General features: G+C 38.2%; 1 protein-coding gene across 2 annotated transcripts; it reads left to right on the forward strand.

The window, feature by feature from the left end:
* Window positions 1-214: 214 nt before the first annotated feature.
* SKA2 (spindle and kinetochore associated complex subunit 2) lies at window positions 215-24,721 on the forward strand. Of its 2 annotated transcripts, XM_045525640.1 has the most exons (4): window positions 215-358; window positions 9,259-9,345; window positions 17,584-17,760; window positions 24,226-24,721. In XM_045525640.1, the coding sequence occupies exons 1-4, from the start codon at window positions 326-328 to the stop codon at window positions 24,292-24,294; spliced, it is 366 nt and encodes a 121-aa protein (XP_045381596.1). In that variant the 5' UTR covers window positions 215-325; the 3' UTR covers window positions 24,295-24,721. The 2 variants fall into 2 exon arrangements, with proteins under 2 accessions (XP_045381596.1, XP_045381597.1); XM_045525641.1 differs by lacking the exons at window positions 215-358; window positions 9,259-9,345 and adding an exon at window positions 13,741-13,894.
* Window positions 24,722-24,990: the final 269 nt, after the last annotated feature.

Below are 24,990 nucleotides of genomic sequence, written 5' to 3' on the forward strand. Positions count from 1 at the left end.
GGCTCTTTTTCCGATTGCACCAATCGCCAGCGCGTCTCTTCGGAGCTCTAACTATAAAATTGAAACTAGGGAAGACGAGGTAGCCAATAGAAAAAAAAATGTGTACAGCAGCCAATCCTCCTGCGGCGTTTTGTGTCTCTGCCCAACAGGAAAATATGTTTCATGCGGAGGGGCGTTACCTAGTCGCCAATGGGCGGGCGCCGGTGGAATTGAGGAGCCAATGAGTACGAGTCTTTGAGTGACAGCTGTCCAATAGAGACCCTCAGTGCTAGTACGGCTAGCGGCTTAAGCGCCGCCGCGGTCTGAGGAATGTCAACTATTCAACATGGAGGCGGAGGTCGATAAGCTGGAACTGATGGTGAGTGCACAGTGAAGGAGATCTACCAGGTAGTTTATTTTTCCCCAGTGGCCCTGAAGTTGGGGCGCAATTTGGAGTCGCCGGAAACTCTGGGAGGCGAAGGCTGGACCAGCGTCTAGATCCCTCCTCCTGCACCAAAGGGAGCCGCCAGCGCCTGGTATCTAAACCGCCGCGGGGGAAGGGGTTACATCCGGGAAACTCGTGAGGGAAATGGCGGGAGATGCTGAGGGTGTGGGGCCTTTGGCATTCCTTCTTCCTCGCCCTCACCTTTCCATTCCTCAAGGAGCTGCGCCTGGTGCAGACAGCGTTCTATGTTTCCACCAAAGAAAGATGTGACTGGAATGTTCTCTAAACCCCCCACGAATAGGAGAGGTCGTTCACACTCCCAGAAAGGGGGATGCTGGGTGGGGTGGAGAATAAACCGAGCGAGGCGGGAAGAAATCCCTTCAGGGCCCAACTGTTCGTTCAAGTTCTCAAAGACGGGCTGAGAAAGTCTTGAGGAAGGATGCTAGACTTGCTTGCACAACTTCTTAGCGGCCGGGGAAGCCCCTAGACCCATTTCTGTTTGGTCCAGAGGTGGCAAACCTTGGGTGAGGGGGAGGTGTGAACGATGGGGCTTTGAACCGCGAGCTCTATTTCTGGAGCGCGGGCGGGACTGGGACAGGGCAAGAACCCAGCTCTCTATGTGCCCAGTTTCATTCATCTGTGAAAGTAGAAGGCGAGGGCGAAGAATAGGAAGGGACTCCCGTTGTTGCTGGCGTGTTTGGCCTACAGGAGGGCGCCAATCTGGGAGGTTGTCCTAGTTTTCTTTAAGGATCTTTCCCTCTCTTGTCCTCTTTATTCCTTCCCTCCGGTCTCTAGATTTCCAACTTAGCTTGATCGCCCGCGCTTTTTCTTCTTAGTTGCCTTGTTCTGTGTTAATGAATTGGAGTGCTTCTCATATACAAATTTGATTTGAAAGCTTTCATTTGCTTTTAACATTTTGTATTTAAATTTTCTCTATGGAGGGGGGTGTGAGGATGGAGAGGGGTGAGGAGAATTGGCAGGGGAAGAAGGAAAGATTTTCTTCAGATAATTCAAACCTGTAACAATGAACTTTCTGTCAGAGTTTTATTTTTATCATTATCTGCCTTTTAAAAAACACACAAAATTCTAACTATTGTATTAATAATTTGATTCTATCAGCAGGCATAAATGTTTAGTTTGTCATGCTCCTTTTCCATTCTTAATTCCTCCCTCTAGATAGAGATATTTCTGCCTAATTGTTAGATGTTATTTCTGCTTTTAACAGGTTGTTTTTTTTCTCAAGTTGACTGTTTAATGTTTAAGTTTTTTCTGGCCTTTGGCATACAGTCAGTATTCCCACAGGACTTATTTAGATTGAACAAATTCTATTTTAAGGGAACAAGGATTCAAGTAAACGTCTTGAAAAAGGGAGGTTTTAGAAAATTATAGGTAGCCAGACTTTTACGCTTTTAGATATTGTTTAAATGATGGGGTAGTTTTTAAATTCTTTTTGAAGAGAAGAAGAAAAGAAAGGAGTTTTTTCTTTCTTTTCCCCTCCCTTTTTTGCCCAAGTTCACAGACATAGTAAAATATGCTGTTAGTCCTACTGTATATATAACATATATATGTGTATATATGTGTGTGTGTGTATATATATATATATATACACATATTTTTTTTTTTTTTTGAGACAGAATCTCACTCTGTTTCCCGGGCCAGAGTGCCGTGGCGTCAGCCTAGCTCACAGCAACCTCAAACTCCTGGGCTCAAGCGATCCTACTGCCTCAGCCTCCAGAGTAGCTGGGACTACAGGCATGTACCACTATGCTTGGCTAATTTTTTCTATATATTTTTAGTTGTCCAGCTAATTTCTTTCTATTTTTAGTAGAGACGGGTCTCTTCTTGCTCAGGCTGGTCTTAAACTCCTGAGCTCAAAGGATCTACCTGCTTTGGCCTCCCAGAGTGCTAGTATTACAGGCGTGAGCCACTGTGCCCTGCCTGTATGTGTGTGTGTGTGTGTGTGTGTATTTTTTTTTTTTTTTTTTTTTTAAGAGACTGGGGTCTTTGCTATGTTGCCCTGGTTGCTGGTCTTGAAATTCTGGCCTCTACCTATCCTCTCACCTCAGCCTCCTCAGTAGCTGTGATTACAGGCTCAAACCACTGTGCCTGGCTTTTCCTTTCTTAAATTCCTTGCAATTAAGTTAGTGGTAGTTGTTTTTTTCTTTCAAGTTATTAGTTTGTTTCCATAATTATTAATATTAGGATTTAAAAGTATATTTGGACTTTTATCATGATTTTTAATATTACTGCTCTATATTGATTAGATAGTAGAAGACAGTGCCTCTCACCTTCAGATTTGCCATGTGCTTTTAGAAAAAAATGTTGTATCCATGAACCGGTTTAGTTTCTAACATTTTAAAGGTAAATAATTTCCTTGGCAATCTTCTGATTTTTGGTTTTATATTACTTAAATAAAGGATTTGCCAAGGAACCAGTATTGATTATTAATAAGTGAAAAGAGAATGCATACTATTTAACTTTGAAAAGAAGGTGCAGGGCCCCTCTGTCTTTGGTCTAGGGCTGTTCAGTGGTTCGGTTCGGTTGGGTTATTCACAGTGACATGCCCATAATTCCAGCCCTTTGGGAGGCGGAGGTGGGAGGATCGCTTGAGGCCAGGAGTTTGAGACCAGCTTGGGCAACATAGCAAGACTCTGTCTCTACCAAAAAAAAAATTTTTTTTTAAATTTGCTTGGTATAGTGGTGAGCACCTATGGTTCCAGCCACTGGGGAGGCTGAGGCAGGAGGATTGCTTGAGCCCCAGAATTCGAGGTTGCAGTAAGCTATGATCCTGTCACTGCAGTCCAGCTGTCCTTTCTCAAAAAAAAAAAAAAAAAAAAAAAAAAAAAAACCAAGAAAGAAAGAAAGAAAGAGTTTAATCCTAATTTTGTAGATAGCCTAATCCTCTTAATTTAAAAATTTTCATATTTCTCTTGTTTTAACTTCCAAGTCAGAAAGGTAAACATTTCTCTTTTAAACACTTGTCTTTAAAACCTGATACTTGGCTAGCAGAGTTAAGTATTCTATAATTTGAGTTATGTGGCCTAAGATTTGAGGCCAAGACCCTCTTGTTCTAGCTATCCTGAATGAGCCACTTCTTGGTAGGCTCAATCTAACTAACTAGCTGAACTGAACTATTTAAAGGGAGGTTGGTGAAAATAATGAAAATGTATTTCTGCATCAATCAACATTACTAATGGGGGAATAAGCTCATTGTAGGGCAGTCTTTGTTCTCTAAATTTTTTCTTCACTTATTGATTAAGTGGTATTTGTCTAGTGCCCTCCTTTTGTGGTACCACTACTGATTGTACACAAAAGGTGATGCATTGTGATACTGTGATACTATTTCTATTTCTGGGTTTATATCTGCCTTTTGATTAACATTCTAAAAGGTTAGAATGTTAATTGGCTTGAAACTCCTGGCTCCCTCGGTCATTATTTTCTCTTTGATATTTCTAAATTTGAAGGAAATGGAGATGCTTTCTTCCTATATTTAAGATATTTTAGTAGTTAACTGAAATTTTTTTTTTTAATTTTTAAAGTTTGTTTTTTAAAAAACTTTCTGAAAATCTTTGCCTCTTTAGTGTTGATAAACATATGGCTAGAGTTCCAGGCAGTGGCTCTTAATCCTGCCTCTCCATTACAATCACCTGGGGAGCTATGAAAAGTCTTGGTGCTGGGAACATGCCAGACCAATAACATCAGAATTTCTGGGGTTTGAACCAAGACATTAGTGTTCTTTCACAGTCCTTGGGTTATTCCAAAATACAGTCAAGATTGAGAACCACCGGTTTAAGGTGAACTTGTATTTTCTATATTCAACCCCAGTGCTCTTATTGCCATTAACTGAAATTTTTAAATCTCCTTCTATAGTATTCATTTACTTTTTTTTTTCTTGACAACACCTTGATTTCACCCATAGTATTCACTTAGATGGAATTAATGTTGTTCTGTTTAGAGCACACTGATTCCCTCCCTGGCAGTCTCTTCCCTTGCTATAATAGTCCTCAGTAAAGGCTTGAGATGAAAAGCCATGAGATGGTAAGTGCTTTTGTTTTTTTGTTATTGTAGTTTAGATTCCAGAGTGATAGATTGAATATGTAGAGATTGAGAAACTTCTTATTTTACTTTTCATTTGTTTTCTTTGATATTCTTATTCAAAGGGCTCATTGTATATGGCAGTTAGTCAATGGCCTTGGAGAAGGAGCTAATCAACATCTCTGCAGAGAACAGAAATATTTTTCACAACTTTGCCTTAGTAGTAATTATAACCAGTTTTGTTAGTACCAATCCTAAGGTATTAACAACAAACATGTTAATTGCCTCTAAGGCTTAGGACATATTTACAAAATTCTTTTTTACACCTATACATGTTTCTGTTTTAATGTTAATTGTGTTTTAGTTATCAAAAAACAATATCACTTTGATATTTAAGTCTTATTCTTTCTTTTTAAACATTAATATAAATGTTTTTTGGTTGTGGATATCTTCTGTCCAAAATGGCAACCCTGCTTTAAATTCTTTTCACACTGAAGCTTCAACTGATGCAAGATACTTTTGTGTTCCTTTCCTACTTATTACTGCTAACGAATGCTCTGACTTTATTGCACTACTGTACTTTACAGCTAGCAGTGCAATAGTATTGTCAAAGCATCTGAAAGCAGGATGCACGCCAGAATTTTGATTCTTGCCTTACGTCTTTCTTCAGTATCTGTGAATAATTTACCACGTTTGTTGCTGAAAACTATAATTTTGTTACTAACAGTATATCTTTTAGAAAGTCACAATTTGAAAAGAAAAACTAATTAAAAACTCACTATTGCATTATGAAACATACTGAGAGAATACTTTTTATATCTAAGTTGTTACGGCTTTTCTGAATGAGTAGTATCTTTACAATTTGCTGTTTTCTGTTAAAGATTTGGATAGGTTCTGGTAAATCTTAGGTTTTACTTAATTGAGTTTTATGATGAACTGGGTAAGTGATGAAAACAATTTCTGCTGTAAATTTCCTGTGGTAAGTTGCTCCAAATCTTAATTGGCACTAATTTTATATATTATGTAGGAAATGTTTGAGTTTAAAACCTAAGAATCCTTGGTTTTTTATATTGGTTTGTTGTTGTTTTTTGTTTGTTTGTTTTGTTTTTTTTGAGACAGTCTTCCTCTGTCCCTCTAGGGTAGAGTTCTCTGTCACTCGAGGGGGTAGAGTGCAGTGGTGTCATCTTAGATCACTGCCTCAGCCTCCAGAGTAGCTGGGACTATAGGCATGCGCTACTACACCTGGCTAATTTTTCTATTTTTAGTAGAGACAGGGTCTCTGCCCTTGCTTAGGCTGGTCTTGAACTCCTGACCTCAAGCAGTCCTCCTGCCTCAGCCTCCCAGAGTGCTAGGATTACAGGTATGAGCCGCCTTGCCCAGCCTGTTTGTTTTTTGAGATAGAGTCTCACGTTATTGCCTGGGCTAGAGTGTAGTGGCATCATCATAGCTCACTGTAACCTCCAACTCCTGGGCTTAAACCATCCTCCTCCTTCAGCCTCCTGAAACGCTGGGACTATAGGTACACCCCTACCATATCCAGTTCATTTTTCGATTTTTTGTAGAGACAGGGTCTTGCTATGTTGTTCAGGCTGGTTTCGTTACAGGTACATGCCACTGGACTTTGCAAAACTCACCGATTCTGAATGTACAATTTAATGAGTTTTGACAAATGTATATAGTCATGTAATCACCACAGCCAGGATATAGTAGAACATTTCCATCACCTTAAAAAGTTCCTTTATGGTCTGGTATGGTGGAGCTCCACTGTAGTCCCAGCTACTTTGGAGGCTGAGGTAGGAGGATCACGTGAGCACAGGAGTTAAGAGTCTAACCTGGGCAACATAGTGAGACCCCCTAAATTCCTTTCCTTTTGCAGTCAACCTCTTCTTCCCAGACTCCTTGGCAACCACTGATATCTAGTTTTGCATTCTAGAATTTCATATAAATTGAATCATACTGGCCTTTTGTATCTTGCTTTTTGACTTAGCATAATGCTTTTGAGATTCATCCATTTTGTATGTATTAATAGCTAGATAATTTTAATTACTGATTAGTATTCCACTATAGAATATCACAAATTGTTTATGCATTCACCAAATGGTAGACTTTGGATCATTTCCTGGTTTTGCTTATTATGAATAAAGTTGCTGCGAACATTGGAGTACCTCTTTGTGTGGACATGATGTTTTCATTTCTCTTGGGTAAATACTGAGGGATGGGATTGCTGGGTAGCATGATAAATGTATATGTGAAAAAAAAATCTATGCTTGGCTGGGCGTGGTGGCTCACACCTATAATCCTAGTACTCTGGGAGGGGAGGATTGCTTGAGCTCAGAAGCTTGAGACCAGCCTCGCCAAGAGCAAGACCCTGTCTCTACTAAAGAAATAGAAAGAAATTAGCTGGGCAACTAAAAATAGGAAAAATTAGCCAGGTGTGGTGGCACATGCCTGTAGTCCCAGCTACTTGGGAGGCTGAGGCAGGAGGATCGCTTGAGCCCAGGAGTTTGAGGTTGCTGTGAGCGAGGCTGACGCCATGGCACTCTAGCCTGGACAACAGAGCAAGACTCTCTCAAAAAAAAAAAAAAAAAAAATATGCTTGCTCCTGTAAGAAACTGCTAAAATATTTTACAAAGTGGCTATACTATAATATTTTTCATCCTCAAAGCTATGTACTAGGGTTTCAGTTTGTCCACATCCTAATCAACACTTGGTATTATCACTCTTAAGTTTGGCCATTCTAATATATGTAGATGTTTGGTGGTGTCTCATTGTGGTTTCAATTTGTATTTCCTTAATGGCTAATGATATTGAACATATTTTCATATGTTTATTTGCAGTTTGCATATCTTTAGTGAAGGGTCTATAAACCTTTTGCCTATATTCAAATTGAGTTGTCTTTTTACTATTGTATTGTAAGAGCCCTTTAATTGTCTCTCTGTCTGTTATTTGCCTTCTCATTTAAAATTTTTTTTTTTTTTTTTTTTTTTTGAGACAGAGTCTCGCTGTGTTGCCAGGGCTAGAGTGCCGTGGCGTCAGCCTAGCTCACAGCAACCTCAAACTCCTGGGCTCAAGTGATCCTTCTGCCTCAGCCTCCCGAGTAGCTGGGAGTACAGGCATGCGCCACCATGCCCGGCTAATTTTTTCTATGTATATTTTTAGTTGGCCAGATAATGTCTTTCTATTTTTAGTAGAGACGGGATCTCGCTCTTGCTCAGGCTGGTCTCGAACTCCTGACCTTGAGCGATCCACCCGCCTCGGCCTCCCAGAGTGCTAGGATTACAGGCGTGAGCCACCGTGCCCGGCCTAAAAATTTTTGATGGAGTTCAATTTATACATCTTATTCTTCTATAGTGTATATGTTCTGTATTCCAGGAAATATTTGCCCAACCCAAGGTCACAAATATTTTAAAAGATTTATAGTTTTTGCATTTAGATCTCTGTCCATTGCAAGTTACTTTTTGTATATGGTATAAATTAAGTGTAGTGGTCTTTGGTTTTTGTTTGAATATGGATATCCCATTGTTCTAGTAACATGTCATCTTTGCTCCTTTGAATAAATTAATTAAGAATGTATGTGGTTGCCCAGGCTGATCTGGAACTCCTGGGCTCTAGTGATTCTGCTGCCTCAGCCTCCCGAGTAACTGGAACTATGGCCACGCACCACCATGCCTGGCTTGATTTGGTCTGTTTTGGAATTCTATTTTGTTCCATTATGTCATCCCATACTATCGTAATGGCTGTAACTTTATATTGTAATTCTGTAGAGACATATATAGAAATTATAGTTAAGTCTTGAAAAGCCTCAAACTTTGTTCTTGTTTTCTAAAACTGTTTGATTATTTTGCATTTCCAAATAAGTTTTCTGTCAATTTCTACAAAAATCCCTGCTGAGATTTTGGTTGGGATTATGTTGAATCTAAAGAACAATTTGGGGAGAAGTGATATCTTAACAATATTGAACCTTCTGATGCATGAACATTATACATATTTCCATGTATTAGGTATTTTAAACTTTGTTTCAACTGTGTTTTACAGTTTTCAGTGTATAAGTCTTGCTTATAATTTTTTTACAGTCTGCTTAGTGTGATTTCTGCTGGTGCTCTGTAATATAAAAACAGCAAGAACAGTTACCATTTTCAGAAAAAAAGCAAGCAATATGTTAAGAAATGTCCTTAAAAGATGGCTGGTAAAATAAATACCAGAGGGAAGAAAGATACCTGAGATGTTAGATGTAGACTCATGGACATCATTTGGGATTATTCAAACTGTTTCTCCTGTATCATATGTAGCTTTTCATGTATAATTTGTGATCCTTTAAGCCCTCTAATTTTGGTGGCACATATCTGTAGCTTTTTTGTTAATGGAGTTGCAAATAAAGGTAACAATGAGAGTATTTCTGAAATAAATTTGTTCTGTCTTTTAACTTGAAACCACAGGTAGAAAAACCCTGCCTAATTTTTGAGAGTGTCAATGATGTTAGAGAATTCTTGAAGTCATTATTAGTTTTTTGTGTTAATATATGACAATAGCTACTTAGTATTTGAATTTTGGCTCAAAATCTAAGAGGAAGGCATAGAGAAATGACTTTAAAAATATTAACTAGTTTTAAAGTTTTTATTAGAGCATATATAGTATGGATAATGGATGTTTTATATACTTTTTTATTTCCGCATTTTCAAATGAATATATATCACATATTGTTGAATTCTAACAAATGTAAAGAGAAAAGAAAGAATAAAGTATCATTTTTACTAATAAGTCTTTTTATTTACAAAATGATGATTTGTGCTGGTCTTTAGTTCCAGAAAGCTGACTCTGATTTGGATTACATTCAGTACAGGCTGGAATACGAAATCAAGACCAATCATCCTGATTCAGCAGGCGAGGTAATCTGCAAATTATTTAATTGCCTTATTTAAGCCTTTTTTTTTAAAAAAAAACCTTTTTAACAGAATATTTTATAAAAAGAATTTTCTGATAGTATTTCTTATAGTAATAGATAAGAATTATATTATTAAGTTTGTAGAATCTCAAAATCTTGTGTTGGAAGTTTGGTCATGGCATACTGGAGAGATTATACCAATAGTCAGTGAAATTTATTGCTACTTTCTTTTTTAACCTTTTAAAAAAATTCACTGAGTTCAGAGTTACAAGCTACTGAAATTCCAAGAGCACATCTAGCTACCTCTAAGGCAGTGGTTCTTCAATAAGTTTGAGGGGAGAAGTCCTGACAGTCACAATATTCTCTGAGGAAGATGATGATATACTGTTAAATTTGTTTAATTATATGATATGAACAGTGATTTTTGCATAAAATCATATATTTAGTTATTCTAAGTTTAGGTTGATTAGAAACATTAACTCTGTTTATTTGCCATAAAATCATAAATAAGTATACATGTCCATGGGGTAAAAGTGAACAGTCTCCAAGCATTATTTGTTAACATTAATTTACCACTTAAATCATTAATATATTTTCATAGTATTTGCTGGGAGACAAGAAATATCATATTTCAGTTTTTCAAAAAATTCATACAATTAAAAAATTTTTTTGGATTATGTAGAAATACAAATTAAAGTAACATTTTATACAAAATTGGGAAAACTTCATGAATGTTCAGTTTTTACTGTTTATTTCATGGAATGCCAGAATTCTGCGGCGGTGTAGTTTGAACTATTTTAGCTCCCTAACTTGATTTTTTCTTTGTCTTTTTCTTTTTCTTTCTGACTGAGGACAAACTAACCATTCTGGTCTAGTGGTACCACCTAATGACTGGCTGAAGGACTCATCTGAGTCAGTATCTTTCAAGTACTACAGTGGAACACATTTCATTTAGTGCTCCCACTTTTCCTCTGTCTTCTATCTCTCATCTTTGTTCCAATCCAGTTATTTTTCTTTTCTACAGCTTTAAGAAAAAAAGTTTTATTGAGCTATAATTCAGATACCATAAAATTCACCCTTTTAAAATATATGATTCGATGGTTTTTTAGTATATTCACAGTGTTGTGCAGCCATTACCACAGTAAATTTTTTTTTACCAAGTTTATTTTTATTTATTTATTTACTTATTTATTTATTTTTATTTCATCATATTATGGGGGTCTAAATGTTTAGGTTACATATGTTGCCCTTGCCCCCACCACAGTAAGTTTTTGAACATTTTGATCACCTGAGAAAGAAACTCCATACCCATTAGCAGTTACTTCCTGTTACCCTTCTTTCATGCCCTACCAGCTTCCACTAACCACAAATCTACTTTCTGTCTTTATATATTTGCCATGTGAAAATTTCACATAAATGGAACCATATAATATGTGGCCTTTTGTCTGTTTTCTTTCACTTAGCATAATATTCTCAAGGTTCATCCACATTGTAGCATGAATCAGCCGTGGTGTGATTATAGCTTACTCAGCCTCGAACCCCTGGGCTCCAGTGATCCTTCTGCCTCAGCCTCCCAAGTAGCTGGTATGACCAGCTAATTAAGAAAATTTTTTTTTTTTTAGAGATTGGGAGTAGAGGGCGATGTTGCCTGGACTAATCTTGAATTCCTAGCCTTAAGCAATCCCCTTGCCTCAGCCTTCCTTCATTTCTTTCTTTCTTTTTTTTTTTTTTAATTGACACAGGGTCTCTAGCTCTGTCTCCCAGGCTAGAGTGCAGTAGTATCATCATAGCTCGCTGTAACCTCAGACTCCTGGTCTTCAGTGATCCTTTTGCCTGAGCCTCCTGAGCAGCTGGGATTACAGGTGCGTGCTACCATGCTCAGATAATTTTGGGTCTCACTCTTCCTCAGGCTGGTCTTGAACTCCCAACTTCAAGTGATCCTCCTGCCTCGGCCTCCCAAAGTGCTAGGATTATAGGTGTGAGCCACCTTGCCTGGCCCCTTCATTTCTTTTTATAACTGAACAATATTCCATTGTATGACTATACCATATTTTCTTATCTATTAGTTGAAGGACATTTGGATTGTTTGCACCTTTTGGCGCTATGAATAATGCTGCTATGAACATTCATGTACAAGTTCTTGTATGGACATGTTTTAATTTCTCTTGGGTATATAAGGCCAAGAATGGACTTACTGGCTATATGGTAACTTGTTTAATATTTTAAGGAACCACCAGAATACTAAGATGACCAAAGCCAGTCAACCATTTCATATTCTTGGTTTTTTAAAAAAATTATGGTAAAATATATATAACATAAAATTTACTATTTAAATCTTTTTTAAGTATACAGTTCAATGGCATTCCATTGTTATGCAAGTATCATCAATATCCATCTCCAGAACTTTTTCATCTCCCTGAAGTGAAACTCTACCTATTGAACTATAAATGCCCATTCTTCTTCTCCAGCCCTTAGCAACCACCTTTCTACTTTCTGTCTCTATGAATTTAACTACTCTAGGTACCTCAAATAAGTAGAATCATATGATATTTGTCCTTTTGTGACTTATTTCACTTAGCATAATGTTTGCTTATTTCACTTAGCATAATGTTCTCAAGATTCATCCAATAATATTGTAGCCGTCAGAAATTCCTTCCAAGGTTGAATAATAATCCATGTATATATGTACCACATTATGTTTATCCATTCATGTCAGTGGACATTTGGTTTGCTTCTACTTTTGGCTATTGTGAATGCTGCTGCTGTGACATTGGTGTACAAATACCTATTTTGAGTACCTGCTTTCACTTTTTTTCAGCTCTTAACATTTTAAGACACACTGCATGTTCCCTAAGTTTCATTTTCTTCCATGGAAACATCTCTTTTGGTGCTCTATCCTTCTGCTCCAATCTGAACTCTTGCTCTATATGCCTTCTGCATGGCTATCTTTCTGGGATCTTTACTATCATTTTGGCCTTGCCCTTTATTTTATTCCTGTGTTGGATCATGTTTCACTCTGTCTTGGTTTATTTCCTTGATGTGGTGAAGCATATCCCTTAGAACTGCTGTCCCCAACTCCAGGCCTGGACTGATACCAGTCCCTGGCCTGTTAGGATCTGGGCTGCACAGCAGAAGGTGAGCAGAGGGCGAGTAAGTAAAGCTTCATCTGTATTTACAGCCGCTCCCCATTGCTTGCATCTTGTGTTCTGCCTCCTGTCAGATCAGTGGTGGCATTGGATTCTCACAGGACTATGAACCCTACAGTAAATTGCATTTGAGGGATCTAGGTTGGGTGATGTGCTCCTTATGAGAATCTAATGCCTGATGATCTGAGGTGGAGCTGAGGCAGTGATGCTAGGGCTGGGCAGTGGCTGCAAATACAGATTATCATTAGAGAGGTTTGACTGCATAGAGACCATAATAAATTAATTGCTTGGAGGCTCATATCAAAACTCTTATCAGTGAGTGGCAAGTGACAATTAAGCTGCATCTGGTGGCAGGCTTTATAGTGGCAAGTGAGTTGATGTACTTCAATTGTACAGCTGCATCTGGTAGCAGGCTTTAAGTCAGAATCTGACACTTTAATCTGAGTGTGTCCCACCCATTATTTTATTTACCACTTCAGTCTACGCCTCTTTCCCATACTGCACACTTGTCTCAGTCACAGTTTTGTTAAGCCCACAAGCTAACCCTAGCAAAAATGAGTAAAAAGCAAAGGTCACTGGAGAGCTTCTTTGAAAAGGGGGAAAGACCCAATGATGAGACAGCAGAAGATTCTAAGACTGCCAACAAAATGAAAGCTGCATTTAAAAGAAAATACCAAGAGTCCTACTTAAATTATGGGTTCATTAAAACAGGTGATTCACATTCTCCAAGCCTGCTTTGTATAATATGTGTCAACTGGCAATCTAGTGAAGCTATGAAACCTTCAAAACTGCTTTGCCACGTGGAGACCAAGCACCCTGCATTAAAACACAAGGCTTTTGAGTTTTTTAAAAGAAAAAACTGTAAACATGAAGAACAGAAGCAATTATTGAAGGCCACCACTTCATCAAATGTGTCTGCACTGAGAGCATCACTGTTAGTGGCTGACCGCATTGCCAAAGCTAAGAAGCACTTTACTGTTGGTGAAGAGTTGATCCTGCTGCTAAGGACATTTGCCTTGCACTTTAGGAGAAGCTGCAGTTCAAAAGGTAGGTGGCACATGTTCCTCTTTTGGCTAGCACCATAACTCGACAAATTGATGAAATGGCAGAGAATATTGAGGCACAATTGTTAGAGAGGGTTAATGAGTCACCATGGTACATAATCCAGGTTGACAAGTCTACTGATGTTGACAACAAGGCAACAATGCTTGTTTTTGTGCAACGTATTTTTCAGGAGGATGTGCATGAGGATATGTTATGTACACTTTTGTTGCCAGCCAACACCACAGCTGCAGAACTATTCAAGTCTTTGAATGATTACACATCAGGAAAACTAAATTGGTCGTTTTGTGTCAGTTTATGCATGGACGGAGTGGCTGCTATGACTGGATGGCTTTACTTCTGAATGTGAGTCTACACACTGTGTCGCCCATAGAGAAATGCTGGCTAGCCAAAAATGTCACCTGAACCAAACATCGTTTTGCAGGATGTGATTAAAATTATCAACCACATTGAAGTACATGCCCTTAACTCACATCTGTTCGCACAGCTCTGTGAGGAGATGGATGCAGAGCACACACGTCTTCTCTTATACATGGAAGTGAGATGGCTTTCTAAAGGCAGATCACTGGTCAGAGTTTTTGAGTTATGAGAGCTGCTCCAGAGATTTCTTTTAGAAAAACAGTCACCGCTGATAGCACATTTCAGTGATACAGAATGGGTTGCAAAACTTGCACACTTGTGTGACATATTCAACCTGCTCAGCGAATTCAATCTGTCACTTTAGGGGAGAATGACTGCTGTGTTCAAGTCGGCAGATAAAGTGGCTGCATTTAAAGCCAAACTGGAATTATGGGGGGAACGAGTAAACATTGGGGTTTTTGATATGTTTCAAACATTAGCAGAGATTTTGAAAGAGACTGAACCAGGGCCTTCTTTCTCCAAGCTGGTGCATTATCACCTATCTCAGCATTCAGAAAAGTTTGAGCATTACTTCCCAACCACAAAAGACCCCTGAAGTGGGAAGGAATGGATCCTCTACCCATTTGTTAATAAGCCAGGTGAATCGACTTTGTCAGTGCTAAAAGAGGATCAACTACTTGAGATTGCAAATGATGGTGGTCTTAAAAGTATGTTTGAGACAACTTCAAATCTACATACGTTCTGGATTAAAGTCAAGGCAGAATATCCTGAGTTTCCCACAAAAGCACTGAAAAGCCTGCTTCCATTTCCAGCATCCTATCTTTGTGAAGCAGGGTTTTCTGCAGTGACAGCAACCAAAATGAGATTAGGGAGTAGACTAGATATAAGCAACAAACTTTGTGTATCACTGTCTCTCATCACCCCCAGATGGGACTGTCTAGTTGCAGGAAAACAAGCTCAGGGCTCCCACTGATTCTGCATTATGGTGAGTTGTATAATTATTTCATTATATATTATAATGTAAGAATAGAAATAAAGTGCACAGTAAATGTAACGTGCTTGAAGCATCCCGAACACCGCCACAGCCCCCCTCTGCCCCGCCCAACCACCCCTGGTCCGTGGAAAAATTGTCTGCCATGAAACTGGTCCCTGGTGCCAAAAAGGTTGGGGACCACTGCTCTAGAAGAATGTGCTAAGGAAGCATAACCCGAAGAAGAATACACAGAAAGTTAACTTTTTGACACATTGAATGTTTGAAAAAGTCTTTATTGTGCCCTTTATTTAACCCCTTACTTGGTAAATGGTTTGCTTGAATATAGGCTTCTAAATTGGAGATTTTCCCTTAATTTTAACATCTTTGCTTTGTGGGTTTTTTTAGCTTCTGATGTTGCTGTTGAGAAATAGATACCATTCTGATTTCTGATTGTTAGTGTGTGCTTTCCTCCTCAGTCCTCAGCTTACCCCACCACCTTGCCCATGTCTTGGAACTTTGAGAATATTTGTTCTATGCTGTAAAATTTACAGTTATGGTATAGATCTTTTCATTAACTATGCTGTCACTTAGTGGGACCCTTTTACTCTGAAAACATATGAACCTGAAGTGTTTACAACACTTCTTACAACATTTCTTACTTAGTATATTCATAAGAAAAGAAATCTTCTTTTGTGACTTTTTTAATGTAACAGTCATATATTGGACCTCCTCCATCTACCCTCTGTTTTTCTTATCTTTTCTTAGCTGTTTTCATTTTTGTGGTTTTCTTCCTACTTTTGGGGATATGTCTTGGACTCTATTTTCTAGTTCTTCTACTGGAGATCTTTTATTCAATACAATGTTCAGATGTCTAGACACATGATGAAAAATGCACCATTCAGGGCAATGGGGAAGGTCTCACTGTTGTTAGGGTTTATAGTAAGTAGACACCCCAAAAGTTATTTTAATATATATTATTTCTCTATTTGCCAGACTATACATTTGGTGTCATCTGTCATTTCTTCTCCCATATCAAACAAACCACCAGGTTCTCTTAACTTTTTTCATGCTGTCTCCCTTTTGTCTCTCTCCAACTTCTGCTGCTCATGCTATAAGGCCTTGATCACTTCCTGCAGAATTATTTCAACAGTCTTTAAGGTAGATTTCCTGTCCCTATTCCTTCCTGTTAGAAGATAACCAAGATAGTTTTATGGAAATCGAGAATTCACTTTAGGCCGGGCTTGGAGGCTCACACCTATAATCCTAGCACTCTGGGAGGCCAAGGCTGGGGGATCACTTGAGGTCAGGAGTTCTAGACCAGCCTCAGCAAGAGCAAGACACCATCTCTACTAAGAATAGAAAGAAATTAGCTGGGCAACTAAAAATAGGAAAAAAAAAATTAGCTGGGCATGGTGGTGCACAACTGTAGTCCCAGCTACTTGGGAGGCTGAGGCAGGAGGATCGCTTGAGCCCAGGAGTTTGATGTTGCTGTGAGCTAGGCTGCTGCCACGGCACTCTAGCTCAGGCAACAGAGCAAGACTCTGTCTCAAAAAAAAAAAAAGTTCACTTTAAGAAGATGGAACAGGAAGAAATTAAGGAAAGACAAAAAGAGTGTCAAAAATATATGCTGTACAGCAAGACTGACTTTTTGATTGTTTTAAATAATTTGTTAAAAGATAGTAGTCTAATGGGGTGTTAAATTGAGTAAATATATTATTATAGGTTCTAGAAGCTTGGTGATAAATGGAGTGAGAAAAATGAAACTGATTTTGAAGTGACAACAGAATTAAGACAAGGGATTAATTTTTCCCCCCAGTATAGGGAAGATGTGAGGTCTGAACAAAGGGAAATATTGAAAAGGTTATTGATATACAGAGAATTTAAGGTTCTGGAGGATATGAGGAGGAAACAGTAATAGGAGTGGTAGTGTTAGGAGTTAAGTAAGGATGAGAATGTCCATAAATGTTTTCATTTGGGGATTAAAAAGCCAGGAAGTTGGAGTTTCTACTGGATAGTTTCTGTCGCCTTAGGAAAGCAGTTGGTGAGATCATGTGCCAGGAAGGAATGGATGGGAACTGGAGGGAGTAGAGAAAGTTTGGAATAGCTGGGAACCATTAGGGAATGAAAAAAATTACTAAGTGGCGGAGCTTAAAGTATCTTTTATGGAATGGTGGCTATTTATATTACAAAATGAATTTGAAAAACCAATGTAGTTTATAAATATATGTGAGTTGGCATGAATTTTGTATTTTGTATGTATATAAATAAATTAGTATGAAGAATTTTGTAATAAGTGGTTTCAAGTTATCTTATTCTTTAAGAACAAATCAAAATAGTGCCTTTAATCTTCTGCTGAATAGCATTTAAAATTGTATTTTAGAAATACTATGTAATTATTGTGAACTATGCATCCAATGTCGTATATTTAAAGTAACTTTATTAGCTGTTTATTATTGCTAAATTTTTTCGTGAGTTGTTTCTGAACCTAGAGTATAAATTCCTTGAGAATAGGATCTAGGTCTTATACTTCTTTCTTCTTCACCTCCCATCCTCTGTCATATGATTGCATAATTAAATACTCAGCAGTGTTCAATTAAATGAATGGTAGACTATATTGTACATATAATATTTTAATTCTTAAAAAGAAGCTTAGTTTTTCCTTTTCATAATTTAATGTATATTAACTTTCTTCCTGATACAGAAAAATCCAGTTACACTCTTAAAGGAATTGTCAGCAATAAAGTCTCGGTATCAAACTTTGTATGCACGCTTTAAACCAGTTGCTGTTGAGCAGAAAGAGACTAAGAGCCGCATTTGTGCTACTGTGAATAAGACTATGAACGTGATACAAAAACTACAAAAGCAAACAGACCTGGAGGTAACGCTTTCAATTGACAGGTTGGATTTGTATAGTTTTAGTTCTGAGTGTTCCTTTGAAAGAGAAAACCCCTAGTAATTTACATTTTGGAATTCAGCAGTTCAATAGTCTTTGAACTATTGGTAGAAATGAGATTTTTCTTCATACCCTGAAGTATAATAGCTCTTATCTTCTTTTTTTTTTTTGAGACAGAGTCTTGTTTTGTTGCCCGGGCTAGAGTGAGTGCCGTGGCATCAGCCTAGCTCACAGCAACCTCAAACTCCTGGGCTTAAGCGATTCTACTGCCTCAGCCTCCCGAGTAGCTGGGACTACAGGCATGCGCCACCATGCCCGGCTAATTTTTTTCTATATATATTTTTTATCTGTACAGCTAATTTCTTTCTATTTTTAGTAGAGAAGGGGTCTCGCTCTTGCTTAGGCTGGTCTCGAACTCCTGACCTTGAGCGATTCACCCGCCTCGGCCTCCCAGAGTGCTAGGATTACAGGTGTGAGCCACTACACCCGGCCATCCTTTTACATTAAAATAAGTATATGGACTTTACATGGTTAATGAAAAGGTATGCTATCTCAGATTATGTAACTATGGCAGAAGAGAAAACTTGCTTATACTTATTAAATCTACCAGCTCTGCTGGTGCCTATAAAGTACTAGTGAGACTGAGAAGTCTAGAAAGCATCTATACCAGTGACTTTTTTTATTTTTTTAAGTTCTCCTCTCCTTCATTTAAGTTGGCAGGGATGAAAGGGCCCACTTTCTCCATACCGTCCCTCCATTTCCCATCCCCGTCTCATTTAGTGTAAGAATCCTTGTAATTGTGAGCCTCTGCCATTGATATGTATACAACTCTTCAGATATGTTGGAGTAGAAAAAACTATAATGAGCTGCTAAACTAGGTACTAAGATTTTGAACTGCAAACTGAAGGATTTGGCAGCATTTTCATTTACTATCAAGAAAAAGCTGGGGCCTTAGAAAGAAAAGCTATGTGAGAGAGAGTCAAAGAGTAGAACCAGATTATCTGGATCTCCAATCTGTTTTATCTCAGGTGCCAACTGCAAGTGGTTGCCTGGAATGCTGTATTAAGGAGCTATGTTTTTATTTGCTAACTCTGAACTAAATTATGGCATAAGATACTTTGAATTATGGACTTGTAACTAGAGTAAATTTCATAGGTTGACTACCCAGGTCAATCTGATAAAAAATTCTTTACATTGCAAATAGAGGGGGCGAAGAAAGAGAACAATATGTGGTTAAAACTATAAAATGATACCGTAGATGCATCTGTTATGTCACAAAGAGATGAATGGTGGAGGAGGGAAAGGCAATTAAAAACGGAATAGAAGGAATAGGTAGATAGAATTTCAAACAGTAATGGTGGTGTCACGTAATAAATTAAATGCAAAAAATATATATGATAAACTTTCATAAATACAACTCAAATCACATATTCTTCATTGTATGTGATCAAAGCCTGACAATAGAAACACATAACCTTATTCATGGGAAACTTTCTTTATTTTTTTTTTTTTGAGACAGAGTCTCACTCTGTTGCCCTGGGTAGAGTGCAGTGGCATCATTATAGCTCACTGCACCTCAAACTCCTGGGCTCAAGCGATCTTCTTGCCTCAGCCTCCCCAGTAGCTGGGACTACAGGCATGCGCTTGGTTAATTTTTCTATTTTTGGTAAAGATGGCATCTCCCTCTTGCTGAGGCTGGTCTCAAACTCCTTAGCTCAAGTGATCCTCCCAGCTCAGCCTCCAAGAGTGCTAGGATTACAGGTGTGAGCCACCACACCTGGCCCTATAAATCTTGAAGAGAGATTTGGTATAGTTCCAGATGTACATATCAACATATGTGTATAGAAATCCATAAATTTCTTGAAGCACAAAATAAATTTGGATGAATAAACAAAGAGAAAATTGGCATTTTGAATATTTACTACAAATTGCCCTTGCTGGGTATAATAAATAGATGGTATATTTCTGTTTGAGACTACCGGTACAGAAAAATAGCTATATAGTGATAGGGGATTTCAATCATCTGAATATCTGTAAAGGTCTTCATTTAGTTACAAGAAGAAATATCTGGCTGGGCCTATAAACCCAGTATTCTGGGAAGCCAAGGTGAGAAGATTGCTTGAGCCCAGGAGTTCAAGGCTGTAATGAGCTATGATCATGCCACTGTACTTCAGGCTGGGTGACAGAAACCCTGTCTTTAAAAAAAAAAAAAAAGTCTGAAATGAGCAATAATTTGGTCAGCTTTCAGACAGAAAGCTAAGAGAGCTTTCACTTTGGATCATGTTAAGGAGAAATGATTGAAAAGTAGGTTATATAACTTGAAAAAGGAGGTCATATTTTAGAATCAGTGATAGTCAGGTGGGGAAATACTGCCTATAGTAGGTCTTGAATCTACTACTTTAATGAGAATAGTGGAAAGTTCAGAGAAGATACAGGTATGATGCTGAATCTTCTGAGACATTTAAGATTAAAAGGGATTATTAAAGCCGGGCACTGTGGTTTATGCCTGTAATCCTAGCACTCTGGGAGGTTGAGGCGGGAGGATCGTTTGAGCTCAGGAGTTTGAGACCAGCCTGAGCAAAAGCAAGACCCTGTCTCTATTAAAAATAGAAAGAAATCAGCTGGACAACTAAAAATATATATTAAAAAAAATTAGCCAGGCATGGTGGTGCATGCCTGTAGTCCCAGCTACTCAGGACGCTGAGGCAGAAGGATTGCTTGAGCTCAGGAGTTTGAGATTGCTATGAGCTAGGCTGATGCCACTGCACTCTAGCTGGGCCAGCAGAGCAAGATTCTGTCTTCAAAAAAAAAAAGTGGGGGGGATTGTTAAAATTTTTGTGATCCAAATGTGAAAGAAAAGGAAATGACATCTGTCGAGAGTTGTACAAGTACAAATAGCTCTATGAGTCCAGAGTTTAAAGGGTAGAATTTGTAAAGGAGTTTCAAATACTAAAATGTGTTTATCAGTCATAGGGACAAATCTGTGAACATAGTTAAGAAAGTCAAAGGCTGGATTGAGCTGAGGCCTCTCAAATTTTCTAAAATAACCAAAAGGGCCTTTAAAATTATTTTGGGAGCATACAAGAACAAAAAGGGGTAAGTCTGCTTAGGGCAAATGGTACTTTGTTTAGAGATAACACAATGCAAAGCTGTTTAGGTATTATCTTGCTATAACTTTTATCAAGCAGAGTGGTTTTTTATTTGGAAGGGTTGAAAATGTATTTGAGTAGATAATATTCAAAAAGAGCATTTGAATTGATAATATTAAATAAATAGGGAACAGAAATGGAGATGGGAAAAGGAAATATTAATTTGCTCATCTTTCTTAGCTGATTTAAGACATTAAGGGTTAAATATACTTAATTATAAAGGTGACCACCAAAAGAAAAATAAAGGAGACTAATTTATGTCAAAGCAAAAAAAAGCAAAATCCCCCAAACAATAATAAATAAAAAATTTAAAAAGGCATTAAAAATGGAGTGTGTGGTATTCCACTGATGCTCCAAAATATTTGCATTAAAGAAGAAAAACTTCTACAAACTTTAGGTTGGTTAACTTGACCTTTATTCCTGGAAAAATTTGTTGAGGGTTTATTAAACAGATGCTCTGAGAGCTCTTGTACAGTAATCACAAGGAACAACATGGATTCATTGAGAACAAACAAGTCTTGCCAGAATAATATCATTCCCTTCTTCTGAGGTAGAAAATGGGAATTTTAACTGTTTGGGTTACAGTAAGGCATATGATTGCTTTTCTTTTCTTGTCTTCTCTTTTCTTGAGACAAGGTCTTGCTCTGTCTCCTGGGGTAGAGTGCAGTGGTGACTTCATAGCTTCACTGCAACTTCAAACTCCTGGTCCTGAGAGAGTTTCCTACCTCAGCCTTCCAAGGACTACATATGTGTGTTACCACACCCAGCTAATTTTCCTATTTTTTGTAGGGACAGGGTCTTGCTTCTTGCCCAGGCTGGTCTTGAACTCCTGGCCTGAAGCAGTCCTCCTGCCTGGGCCTCCCAAAGTGCTAAGTTACAAGTGTGAGCCACTGTGCCCAGCCTATGATTGCTTTTCATTTTATCCATCTGAACATGTTGGGCAAATGTGAGTTTGATCAGTCAAATCAATTGCATGTGAAAAGCACATAGGTTCTAGAGCTGCTCTAGAGCTGGGTTGTCCAATTTGTATAGGCCACATGTGGCTATATAAATGTATATTTAAAGTAATTAAATGAAAGTTTAAAATTAAGTTCTTTTAAATTTATTTTTTAATTTTGTTATTATTTTTTGAGACAGAGTCTCGCTCTGTTTCCCAGGCTACAGTGCCGTGGCATCAGCCTAGCTTACAGCAACCTCAAACTCCTGGGCTCAAGTGATCCTCCTGCCTCAGCTTCCCGAGTAGCTGGGACTACAGGCATGTGCCACCACACCCGGCTAATTTTTTTTTTTTAGTTGCCTGGCTAATTTCTTTCTATTTTTAGTAGGGATGGGGTCTTGCTCTTGCTGAGGCTGGTCTTGAACTCCTGACCTCAAGTGATCCTCCTGCCTCGGCCTCCCAGAGTGCTAGGTGTGAGCCACCACACCCAGCCTAAAATTAAGTTTTTCGTCTACCGATTGGACAGTGCAGATATAGCATATTTTCAGCATCATGGAAAGTTTTATTGGACAGCACTGCCCTAGAGATTCTGATTCTGTAGGTCTGGGGTGTTCCAGATTTGGCAGTCTCTCTAGAGATGACCTATATAGTTAGGCAGATTTATAACTGCTTGAGTGATTCTTTAGGTTGTATCTCCTATTAATTCCCCATATAACCCTTTGTTTCCGCCAGCCTGTTATTAGTGCTCTGTGAAAGTCCCTTACAACTTCCCATCAACTTCCCTTCTCCCTTTTGCTTTTGCTCCTACCTTCTTTTGGTAGATACTGTGGCTGGTGGTTTTCTCAGCATCTGTTCTCCTTTCCTGACTCCTGGCATACAGTCATGCCCTGCATAACAATGTTTTTGGTCAAGGATACAATGGTGTTCCCTTAAGGTTATAATACCATATTTTTACTGTGCCTTTTCTATGTTTAGATACACAAATACTTAACCATTGTATTACATTTGCCTGCAGTACTCAGTACAGTAATATGCTGTACAGCTTTGTAGCTCAGGAGCAATAGGCTATCCCATATAGCACGTATCCCTGTTGTTAAGCAACGTGTGACTTGACTGCACTGACTTTCTTGATGATGAGTGTTGTCTCTCACAGCCATGTGTCTGGGGTGAAGTTGGCCCCATCCTCAGCTTCAGGGGTTTCTCTGATTGGCAAGCGGAATGGATTTTCCTTTAACTAACACTGGTTCAGGAATGAGTTTGCAATCCAAAGGACATGAGAGGAGGGAAAGTCTAGAAGTAGGTAACTAGGAAAAGTGTCCTCACAGCTGAGAGAACTCTTGGAAGAGAAAGCATCTTTTCTTCTCCCGGACAGTGTGTGTAGATGTTAGAGCCATTTTGCTGTCAGCTTGAAGGTAAAAACACCATCAAGAATTTATCAGAGCTGTGAGATGAAAAACACGAAGTCCTTAGATTGTTAAGCTGCTGAATAAGTCAGCCCTGAAGTCTTTCCTTCTTCTGAACTTACTGTGCAATGATAATAAATTTTATTATTCATCAATTTTGAAATGTTTCTGTTACTTGCAGCTAAAAGCATCTGAATTATTCTTTAGAATTTAGTCTAAGTTTCTACTTCTCTGAGAAAATTTTCACACTATTTTTATTCATATCTTTTTCAAAGTATAGTCAGCCTTCATATCTATGAGTTCCACATCCGTGGATTCAACCAACCATGGATCAAAAATATTCAGAAAATATTCTATAATATGATAACCTTATGGGACCAACATCATATCCTTGACAAAAAATATTCAGATGGTTGCCTCTGTACTGAACATGTAGACTTTTTTCCTCGTCATTGTTCTCTAAATAATTCAGTATAACAACTGTTTACATCGCGTTTACATTGTATTAGGTATTTAAGTAGAGATGATTTAAAGTATACAGGAGGATGTGCCTAGGTTATATGCAAATATGACACTATTTTATACAAAGGACTTAAGCACCTGTGGATTTTGGTATCCTGGAGCCAATCCCCCACAGATATTGAGGGACAACTGTACTTTTAGAATATGGCATCCAAACATGACTTCTTTGGTTCTGTTAAATTATAGTCCTTAAATTGTTTGATTTCTTGGTCTGTTTCTTCAACTTATTTATAATTGCAAGTTTTTCAGAAATTCAAACATCATAGTACTTGTATATAGATAGCCAAATATCTATATTTTTCCTTGCCTTCCTAAATTTGTGATTATACAGTATAAGCTTATGGAAACATTTATTGGTGTGACAGAGCTAAAGTTAACTAAACTAATTTAACAGTCTTTAAAGGTTTTTGAAATAAAGATTTTGTCATTTGTTTTCTAGCTGACACCACTGACTGAAGAAGAGAAAACTTCAGCAGAGCAATTAAAATCTCATATGCCAGACTTATGAAGAAACGGACTTACAATAGGGAACTCCAATGGAGAAGAGATCAATTCCAGAAAAACTTAGGAAGATGTCTTTAGCACTTGATGACTAGAATTGGGAACTGGTGAAGGAGAAGGAGGTTTGGCTTGAACGACTGGATAATGATGTCTTTCATATGAAAGAAGAATATAAGAAGGGCAGATATATGAATAAAGTTCAGCAAAAAGGATGAAATGGGAATAAAGGGATTTACACGCACACACACACACACACACACACACACACACAGAGTCTTATAATTTTAGGCAAGGAAGTCCTTAATGCTATTTTACATCTGTTTTCCTATTGTGTACTTGGGATAACGTAGACGTTCTGGCCTATCATAAAAGAATTTCAATCAGTCAATATGTGAATGAGCATGCTTTGGAAATTAAAGGATAGGTAAAATATTTGTATTGTACATCATATATAATTTCACTTTTGAAAATGTTGATTACAAGTGTGGTCATATTGGTGAGAGTGCTAATGTTGTTTAAACTGCAAGGGAGTTTTTGGTCTAGGTATAGTTGCTTGTTGCACAAAGATCCAATTGGGCCGGGTGCGGTGGCTCATGCCTGTAATCCTAGCACTCTGGGAGGCCGAGGTGGGGCGGGTCAGTTTGAGCTCAGGAGTTCGAGACTGCCTAAGTGAGAGTGAGACCCCGTCTCTACTAAAAATAGA

The sequence above is a fragment of the Lemur catta genome, chromosome 15 (genome assembly GCF_020740605.2).
Source record: "Lemur catta isolate mLemCat1 chromosome 15, mLemCat1.pri, whole genome shotgun sequence".
NCBI lineage: Eukaryota > Metazoa > Chordata > Mammalia > Primates > Lemuridae > Lemur > Lemur catta.